The sequence below is a fragment of the Ziziphus jujuba genome, chromosome 11 (assembly GCF_031755915.1).
Source record: "Ziziphus jujuba cultivar Dongzao chromosome 11, ASM3175591v1".
In the NCBI taxonomy this organism is placed as follows: domain Eukaryota; kingdom Viridiplantae; phylum Streptophyta; class Magnoliopsida; order Rosales; family Rhamnaceae; genus Ziziphus; species Ziziphus jujuba.
Genome location: NC_083389.1, coordinates 13,490,412 through 13,500,746, shown reverse-complemented (window position 1 = coordinate 13,500,746; position 10,335 = coordinate 13,490,412). Strand labels below are relative to the sequence as shown.

General features: G+C 30.9%; 1 protein-coding gene across 4 annotated transcripts; it reads left to right on the top strand.

Annotated features, from left to right (window-relative positions):
- Positions 1-3,934: 3,934 nt before the first annotated feature.
- LOC107403905 (gamma-glutamyl hydrolase 2) lies at positions 3,935-10,130 on the top strand. Of its 4 annotated transcripts, none has more exons than XM_048465563.2 (10): positions 3,938-4,842; positions 5,610-5,696; positions 6,568-6,657; positions 6,749-6,843; positions 6,966-7,026; positions 7,531-7,593; positions 7,704-7,766; positions 8,341-8,429; positions 9,461-9,553; positions 9,732-10,130. In XM_048465563.2, exons 1-10 carry the CDS (start codon positions 4,366-4,368, stop codon positions 9,775-9,777), a joined length of 1,164 nt encoding a protein of 387 aa, XP_048321520.2. In that variant the 5' UTR covers positions 3,938-4,365; the 3' UTR covers positions 9,778-10,130. The 4 variants fall into 4 exon arrangements, with proteins under 4 accessions (XP_048321519.2, XP_048321521.2, XP_048321520.2 ...); XM_048465561.2 differs by having other exon boundaries at positions 3,940-4,842; positions 7,504-7,593; XM_048465562.2 differs by lacking the exons at positions 9,461-9,553; positions 9,732-10,130 and adding an exon at positions 9,292-9,454 and having other exon boundaries at positions 3,935-4,842; positions 7,504-7,593.
- Positions 10,131-10,335: the final 205 nt, after the last annotated feature.

Sequence of the window (10,335 nt, the reverse complement as noted above, 5' to 3'; positions counted from 1 at the left end):
TAGGCAAATAGAAAAAGGGTTATCAATTGGATGCAGATTTCTGATCTCTCCTTCATATAAATTTCATACATAACTATGGAAATTTTATTTTTCTTCTCTCTTTTTGATATTCAGTGAATGGTCTTATGGAAATTTGAATTCAAAATATATATATATATATATATATTTGCCTGGACGACAGGATAATTGTTTTTGAAAAAACAGTGTTTTGCCACAGAACAACCTTGGATTGTTTGGTTTTTATTTGAGGTTTGGGATTAGTCCCCGAGATGTTTACTATTAGATGCCAAGTAAAATTTTTCTAATCCCAAAAGCTCCACACTAAATTTTCAAACTCCCTTGTTACCATCACATGAGATTATATATGAAAATTAATGAGTCTGAAACTTAATTAGAAGGTCGATCCATCAATAAATATATATATATATATATATATATATATATATTTGGTTTACGTTGATAAAAATCAACATGAATGTAGCTTTTGAGGAACTAACATATATTTGAAGACTTTTTAAAAAAATAATAAAAATTAATTACATTTTGTTCTATATAATTTATTAAAAAATTAATTATATTTTGATACATTTAACTTATAAAATTTTCCGATTTAAATTTTTAATTTTTAAACTTAATGATTTAGAACTTTATCTTTTAATGTGTTGTGGATTAGATTATAATTTACGTTAACTACAAAATACATACAAATCATTTTACCAAAAAAAATATATATATAAAAGAAAGACAAATGATATTTACAAGAAAGAAAAAAAGCACGGACAATGAAAATGACCAAACGCAGCTATGAACAGCCAATGGATTGGAAATATGTGATCCCATTATAAGGAAAACCCAAAAAGATTTTGGTGAATGCATAAATACAATTCTCAATTTCGTTACAAAGGGATCAAATTTACTTCAGAATAGGAAAATTAAATTCTGAATAATATTTGAAGGGTCAATTTTACCTTTAAAAAAAAAAAAAAAAAAAAAACCATTCTATAGACGCATTGCTTGATAAAATGACCCTTCTGGATCAAAGCTTGACCCTCCAAGATATTATCCAGCGCTATTCATGTTAGGAACTATAATCTTCTGTGTAACAAAACAGATAGAATCCAATTCTAAATTGTTCAGTTTGTGGCATAAACCACGTAGAATCAAACTTTTTTTCTGTCATTTTCAATTAGTTGTCGAATTTTCCTTTTGCAACCAAGAAGAAGGGATTCGCTTTTTAATTCTTATAATGCTCGTACCTTCTAGACTTCTTCACCTTTTATTAAAACAATTTTTTTTTTTTCAATTGAGTTTTTTTTGGTCAAATAATTTAATTGACTGGTGGATTGAAGTCGTAACACAAAAATGACAAAACAACTAACTTTTTTTTTTTTTTTTGGGGGTAAAAAACCATTTATTTAACAAATTTTTTTTTTCTTAATAAAATTCGTTGATTAGTAAACACTCTATCATTTTAATGAGTATTTATATATATATGACATTTTATCAAAAATATATACAACATAAAATTAATGATATTGATGGATATATAATACCATAGTAAGCGATGCAAATTAATCGTACACAATTTAATTACAAATATTAATGGGTAATGTAGCAAAAAATAATTTTTACTTCATACAAAATTGCTAATCGGGATTATGGTTTTATATTTCATTACAACATTTGAAAGAAACAATAGCAAATATAAAGAAAAGTAATATAAGAAAATAACACAATCGACAACATAATTAAAAGATAAAAGATTATTTCCATCATAACAAAACTATTATAAAATATAAATTATACTATTTTTTACATTTTATAAATTATATAAATTATAAAATATAAATTAAGTGATCATATTACTATTAGGTTTTAGAAACGAAAAAATAATAATTACATTAATCTTTTTAAGATTTTTAATACTTCATCAGATAATGATTGATAAAGCAAATTAAAGTATAACATAATATTAAAATAATGAAAGTATTTAAACATAATAATAAGCCTTAACTTCACAATTACAAAGTTATCTAATTCGATTTTTTTAATTTTTAATTTTTTATCATTGATATAAAGTATATTATACTTTAAATAATTTTATTAAACACAAACAAATTATCATTGATTATAAGAAATTGCCAAGCACAGAGGCTAGAAAGCCAATCAATATGAGAAAAGTAAAGGAGAAAAGCTGAAAAAAAAAAAAAAAAAGTGAAAAAGCTGTGTGGGTGAAGAATGGCAAAAAAGTCAATTTAAAATTGCATAAGGAGTTAATTTGGTGTGTATATAAATATTTTTCCTTTTGAAATATAGTTAATTCTGTAATTGCGTGGAGAAGAAATCCATAAAGGAAAAAAAATGGTATTATGGGAAATAAAAAGAATATAATACTTTTTCTAGATGCATGGGGTATAGATTTCAAAGTTAATAAAAAATAGCATTAAAAGCTTCAAGATAAGACGTTTTTCCCGTGGCAATAATGCTTGGTGACACAGCCTAAAAATTTTACAATTTTTTTTTTTTAATGGAATGGGTCACTATTTTTCATTCATAACAAAAACAACGACGGAAAGCTACAAATTATGATTTAAGTAACTTTCATACCATAATTTAAAAGCTTCTTTGCATCATGATTGATGTGAAAAAAAAAAAAGTAGACTATATATTATAGCATCATTGCCTACTTAATAAGTTAACATTCTCCGCATTAATTCTCTCAAAAAAAAATAAAAAAAAATCTACATATTAATGGGTTTGACTAAGTCCAATTAAAGTTAAACAGATCGTCTAGAATGGCTTCTGGTATAATCTGATCGACAGAGCAGAGGATTTTGTGATAATCTGTTTTTTTTACTGTCATGAATTGATTTTGGCCGTAAAAACCTTTGCAGAAATATAAATTGGTAACGTAATATTATTGGGTGAGCCAAAAATTTAAATGAAACAAAAACACTCATAATTATGTAATATGTATATCAAACTAATAGTCTCTTCATGTTTAAGTATTGTTGGTTCATATTATTGCTTGATCTTACAGCTGAACGCAGTTGTTAAGCACATTATATGTGTTATGACATTACTAATTCCAAATTTTTCTTCCTTTTTTTGTTCCTCTTTCGTTTATGGACAAGATTCAAACTTAAAAAAGTTATTTCAATTTCTAATTTTTTTTTAGCCATTGAAATAGGGAATCCAATAATGAAAACTCTATATCTGAAAAGTTGACAAGTATGTTTACCTCCTTTATCATGAACATTGTGAATCATCTTAAGGCTTAATTTTTTGAATTCAATTTGGGTGTGCTCATAAGGTCTCCTGGTTGCCACTCCCATTTACAAGTACAAATTTTGCCAAGTCAAATAGATGGACTTCTTCTAGGCATAACGAAATTTGAAAGATGTATTAGAATTCATTAATAAAAATCAAACATTTTTTTGAATTGGAAAATTTTTTTTTTTTGGCCACCAATAGCCTTTAAACTTATTTATAATTTTTACTTTTATAATATATAATTTGTTCAAAACAAAACTATAACTTTTTTTGAAAATTTAGAGGTCATTGTTATTAAAGAAAAAAAAAAAAAAAGGTTAACTACATTTTATCCTTTTTACTATGCTATTTTTGTACTTTGCGTCTCAATGGATGATCAAAAAAAAAAAAAAAAATAACAAATAAAAAATCAAAGATTTAGTTTTGTTCAATAAATTGGTTCTACCGAACCAAACCTGTATACATCTCAATTTTGAAAGTAGAATTTAAGGATTTTTTTTTTTTTTTTTTGGGTAATTTGAACTGCACTGAAGCAGAAAAAGTTAAAATAAGTAATATTTGAATATATGGAACTTTCTTATAAATATTTTATTACCGTTGACATTAGAATTGTGGATAAAAACAAAAAAATGCATACAAATTGGTGTATGTGATCAATGGATGCGTACGTACTGGATTGGTGGACCCTATACATGTTTTGCGTGTCTGAGAAGTGGGAGGGTGAAGAAGCTCTACAAACGTGAAAATAGTACAGGCAAGGCGCAACAAGGAAGAAACCCCGCTGTGTGTCACTCTCTTTGTCGTCGCTAAAAGCCTTTTCTCACCATTTTTCTTCCTACACCTTTCTTACGTAGCTTCTTGTACCTTCCAGACCTTCCTCTTTTTTCTTGTTTTTTCTCTCTCGTCAAATTGCAGTGCCCCAGTTGTCGTCATCCACTCCAAACACCGTCTAAACTAAACTGCCACCCAAACACCTTTTAACGACGACGGCGAACCTTTTTGATTTCCAACTCATCCCCACCTGGCTCTCGTCCATGCCAAGCAGAAAAGCTCTGAACCCGTCTCTTTGCTTCTCGTTTCCGATTCACCCAAATGCCCTCCAACTTCCTCTCTGATTCCGCCTCTACCCCAACCTCCAACCACCCCCCCTCCGACTCCTCCGTCACCGCCGCCTCTTCTTCTTCCGATTCGAGCAGCGACGCCCTCTCACTCACCTCTTCTTCTTCCTCTGTTGCTTCTCGACTCTCGGAGATGTGGAACTACCTCTGGATTCCATTTATGATTTCGTTGTCTAAGGAGCTCAGCCTCGCCAAGGCTCAATCCGGGATTTTCCTTCCCGGTGAGTTCGAAGCTGACTCGTCGTCGCCAAGGTGTACGGAACCGGAACCCAGGTTGAATTACCGGCCCGTCATCGGGATTCTCAGCCACCCCGGCGATGGTGCTTCTGGACGACTCAGTAACGCCACCAATGCCTCCTACATCGCTGCCTCCTACGTCAAATTCGTCGAATCTGCTGGTGCTCGTGTTATTCCCCTCATATACAATGAGCCTCCCGATATTCTATTCCAGGTTAAAAATTTAAAAAAAAAAAAAAAAACCCTTTTATGTATATATTTATATTATGGAGAAAAATTATGAACTTCGAAATCAGATTGGTCTCCTTAATGTTTCCTTGCAAACCGGCAGCATCAATAGCTAGTGTTGTAATTGTAAAGTAAAAATTATTATTAATTATGCGTGGTCGGTTACTGGATTTTGGAATATTTTATTTTTAATGTTTGGATAGCGTTGTAGATGTAGAAGGTGAAGGTTGTAACCTTTGGTGCGTTACTTTTTTTATGATTTAAGAACTAAAACATCAATTACCCTGTTTGGCAGCAGACTGAATAGAACAATTCTTCTTCAAAGGAGAAAAAAAGATAAAAAAACATCCCACTTTCTCCTTTTGGTAAATTTCTGGTGAAAATGCTGAGCAGCTACTTCTGCTGCAGAAGGTGCTTCTCAAAACTGCTGTGGTTTCTGGGTTATGGGAAATTTTTGATCTTTTTGATATTTGTTGATGTTCTTTAATATGGGTCTTTCTCTTTTTTGGTTTTAATGATCAAATGATTCATCGGTCTTGGAAAAATTGTATCTTTTCTTGTTTTCCTCTGGGAAATTTGTGGATTTATTTTAAAAGTTTAAACATTCTATTAAGATTACAACTGTTTATTTCTGTCAAATTGTCAATGCAGTAAATTAGGACATAATTTTCTGCTTAGTAGTTTTAGTAGTAGTTATACATGAATTTTCTTTGCGATTTTATCTGTTGCTTATTATATCCTGCCGCATTGCAGAAGCTTAATCTGGTCAATGGAGTGCTCTTCACTGGTGGGTGGTGTAAATCTGGTCGCTATCGTGAGGTTGTGGAGAAAATATTCAAGGTGATTGTATATCTAATGAATTTTTATAATGATGAAAATACATATGATGGATTACTGGATTATACTGCATAAGTGGTGGTGTGAATTTGGGATTGGTTTGCTTGGCCTCAGCGGCCCAAACTGCATTTTATGTTTTGCTTATAACTCTCAAAATATGGGTGGTGATCTAAATAAATCCTCAGTTTAGTGAAGAAGTTGCATTTTAATATGGTGTTACATTAACATTTAACATTTTTAACTGATGCAGACCTGTAAAAGGGGATGTATCGATATACTTTTTAGCTTTTCTGAAGTTGTTCGAAACTCATGTTGATGTCTTCAGTTAATCAGAGTTAAGTTAAATCTGCACAGTTTTAAAGGCTTGTCCTCATGGGTATTAAGATCAGCGTTTAGACTTAGATCCGTAATTAATATGAGTTGATACTTTAGAAAACCATAAGTATTTTTTCCATTTATTAATAGAATGTTAAATGTTTCATATAACATTTTGTTATTTTATCTCTTTTAGTATGATTATGTAGAAATTTGCATCTATAGCGGGCTCTTTAGTTCAAAATTTCTAGTGACGTCTCAAGTTTATATAGGTGAAAAGTTTCAAATCAGTTAGTGTATAAAGTTTATTAGAATAGTGAAGATTCCAAAAGCCATCTGTTGTTATGTTTGTTCTTTGTAATGTTATCAGATGCTATATGTTGGAAATCGAGAAATTTACATGTCTTTACTAACCAGATTATCTCTTACTACCCTTATCAAGGCAGCTACTAAGATTAAGTTTTCAATAAAGATAGAATTCATGTATATATACGAAAGTCAATTCCAGCTTTGTCCTTGTGCTGCAGTTTTCTAAGCTATTCTGTTTTCTGTTCTGTAGAAAATTTTGGAGAAGAATGATGCAGGAGACCATTTTCCATTATATGCCATCTGTTTAGGTTTTGAACTAATATCAGTGATTCTCACGAAGGTTAACTTGTTAACTACCCTTCTTCTGACTCAACACATATTATTTACTCTCTTCATATCATCATGACTGACAACATTTTAATTGACAATAGGATAGGAGCATTCTTGAACCCTTTAATGCAGCAGATATGGCATCAAGTCTACAATTTACGAAGGATCTTAATATTGAAGGAACTGTGTTTCAGAGGTGATTGAGACCTGATCAGGAATCTACCGCTCATTTTATATTTAACAATTATGTGTATTCTACATATATGCATTATTCCTCCAGCCATGCATCTCCTAGCTTATCCTTGTATTCTTATGCAGATTTCCTCCGGATTTGCTGAAAAAGTTGAGTACAGATTGTCTTGCCATGCAAAATCATCGTGTGAGTTCAAGTCTTCAGGGATCTTTCCTTTTTTTGATAGTAAATTCTTGTGACAAATAATTATCATATAAGCTTATAGATTTGCATAACATTCCTCTCATTTCTTTATCCAGCAGAATTCCCCAGCATGATTTATTTACTTAAAATTTCAATATTCATTTCATTCTTCATTTATAAAAATGGCTTCAAAATAATATAACTAAGATAAAGTTTAAATGAAAATATTTAAAGCAATTTTAAAAGAGTGATTTCTTTTTTTTTTTTTTTTTGGCTGTTTTTACCATCCAAATTCTTGTGTTTGAGGTAATTAATGTTAATTATATTTCTAAATATTATCAAGGCAATCAATTCAGTTGCTTCTGTTTCTTTTTCGTTTGTTCTTCTAGTATCGAGCATGTTATTTTTATCTGCTATTAATCCAATCGTTGTACACTCATTAACAATGTAAAGATAATTGATCTGCTTTTAATATAACAGTATGGTATCTCACCAGAAAGATTTCAGGAGAACCAGTATCTATCTAGCTTTTTTAAGATCTTAACAACTTGTAAGGATGAAGATGATAAGGTACGTAATGAAACTTATTGATTCATAACTCATCAGACATTCAATAGTTTTTATTCTACGAAGTTTTTCTTTCCCTTAAGATGTTCTAATTTGCATCATCACTAAATCAGGTCTATGTCTCCACATTACAAGGACGCAATTATCCTGTGACTGCTTTTCAATGGCATCCAGAGGTATTACTGTAAATGCGTTTGCAGCATTTCCAAGTCTGTTAAGGATTCTTAGCTAAATAAAAAGTATGTTAAGGCTTGGAAATTTATTTTCTACAATTTCTTAATCTAATATTTTGAATATTTAGTCAAGTACCTGAGAACTGTAAGGGTTGGCAGTGGAAGCCAAAAAAAAGAAAAAAAAAAAAAAGGGAGTTGGCATAACACAATATGAAAATGAAGGATGATGAATTGGTATTATGCTTTTGCAAACACACTAAATCATGATGACGTGGATCATTACATGTTCACAGCCATTACTATTATTAATGTTGTAAAGTGATGAATCTGGCTTTAGAGGTAGAAGCTTTCTCATTTTGGGGAAATGAAACTTTTTAGCATTTTGTTAAACTCTTAAAAACGATGCTGTCAAGAAAATGGAAAATGAAAAATGCTGTCAATAAAAATGGAAAAAGGAAGAGACTACCATTTAATTGATTTTACATTTTGTTGTAGGTTTTGTGAGCTTAAATTTTAATGTTTGTGGATTAATGTCTAAATACTTGCCTTTAAGAATCCCTCTCTATTAATGGTGCAGAAAAATGCTTTTGAATGGGGCTATCCAACGATTCCACACTCAGAGGATGCCATTCAAGTGACTCAGCATGTTGCAAACTATTTGGTCAGGTTAGGACTTAATGATGTTACTGTAAAGTTATCAGCTGAATTCTTTTGCTGTATTTATTTGTTTCACTGAGGGGATGAAAGTTTTTAAAATTATAGTGTATACCAGTAGTTCACTGATGAGGTTTGATAGACTATATTCTAGTAGCTATCAAGTTGATGTCTATACATGTATACACACAGCCTTTTAAAAACATGGCTGTTTCTCATAAATAATGTAAGTACTACATAAAGTAGCAAGAGATGAAGGTTCCAAGAGAAGCAGAGATGAAAAAGAAATGGGGAAGTATAAAAATGAGTAGAAGAGTAGGCTTTTAAGCTGTAGATGCATTTTTTTTTTATCCTTACTTTTATGTAAATGTATAAAAGTAGCCTAAGTCTACCATGTAGAAGTTAGATGATTAGGGAAGCAATAGTTCTTCTTGACCACATTTCTAGTTTGGAGACAAATTCTTTTTTTTTTTTTGTGCCAATCTTCCAGCACCAAGTGCAACAACCATTTTGACTTCTCTCAGCAGACACTGGAAGCATTCAAACTACTTCGGAATACTTTTCACTTCTCTTGTCACAGGTCATTTTGAGTGACACAAATTTTTTAGCTACTCCCATTGTTGGGAGAAGAAAAAGGATAAAGGAAATTTAAAAAATAAAAATAAAAAATAAAAAAGGGGAAAGGAAAGATAGATACTAACATCCAGAATCCTGTTTCTCTAAAAACTCTATTCCGAACATCTATTTTTTCCAAGTTAATATATACAAATATTTTGTTGCTAATTTAGTTGGCACCTATTTCAGAATGCTCTTGCAGTTTTCTTGCCTTTTACCAATACCATGATTTACTTGTCAATATTCTGTTATATATTAGGGCACCAGAACAATTAGAGGAAGAGAACCTGTTGAAGCTTTTGAGTAGAGACGATTTTGTTCGTTTTATATGTATCAATAATTCAAATATGAATGGGATTGAGTACCATAAAATTTTAAGAATGGTAACATAGCTACAATGATTCCATCCCTATACGTGTGTGTTGCAGTGAGGCCCGGAAGTCATTAAACAGGCCACCTACTCAGAAAGTACTTGACAATCTAATCTACAACTACAAAACAACTTATTGTGGACGAGCAGGGTGAGCTCAATAGGACCTTTGAGACTGAGTTATTATTTTGATTTATTGTCCTCTAATTATATATATATATATATATATATATGTATGTATGCCTGAGTTGTTATTTTCGATTTGCAGATAAGTTTATTGTCGTTCTATTTTATTTTTATTTTTATTTTTATTTGGATTCTGATTGTAGGAGGGGATATGATGAAGTTTACATCTTTACACGATCACCGATGTGAATTCTACGACACTGTTTCCCTACATGTACATGTAAATTGTCAAATGAATTGGTGTAAGTGGAAAAACTGTGAGATTGTTAGAAATACATCCATTATATTTTTCTGTGATTATGTGGACATTATTTCCCAGTAACCAACATTGTTTGTTATTTTGGTGGTTTCAAATGTTGGCGCTGAGTCTTTGTACTAGACCTTGGCAACTTTATTTTTTATTTTTTTTCTCTGTGCTTGACCATGTATTTATGTATATACAAAATATATTAATGCTAAAGAACCCGGTAATGGTTTTGGTGCTGGTCGCAAATTTTTGCCCGGCCTGCATTCAAAACAAAGGGTTTGGACACCTTTCCTAAGTTTCCAACTTTGTGTTTTCTCTTCTCTTCCTGTTATAGATGAGCTATCCTCTTCACAGGTTCAAAAATGGAAATGACAATGAAATTAGTTCTTTTTTTTATTAGAATCGATTTTAAAGCAAAAGTTGTTGATGGATAAAAGTATTTAAGTTTGAGATTCTATTAAATAATTTTTATGCATTTTATAGGCTTTGACCAACCCTCA

Excerpts from the sequence above, each read along its gene's own strand:
- LOC107403905 (XM_048465561.2), top strand. The coding sequence starts at position 4,366 with ATGCCCTCCAACTTCCTCTCTGATTCCGCCTCTACCCCAACCTCCAAC. Across the intron at positions 5,697-6,567 it reads TTGTGGAGAAAATATTCAAG|AAAATTTTGGAGAAGAATGA; the intron begins GTGATTGTATAT and ends TCTGTTCTGTAG. Across the intron at positions 9,554-9,731 it reads ACTTATTGTGGACGAGCAGG|GAGGGGATATGATGAAGTTT; the intron begins GTGAGCTCAATA and ends TTCTGATTGTAG.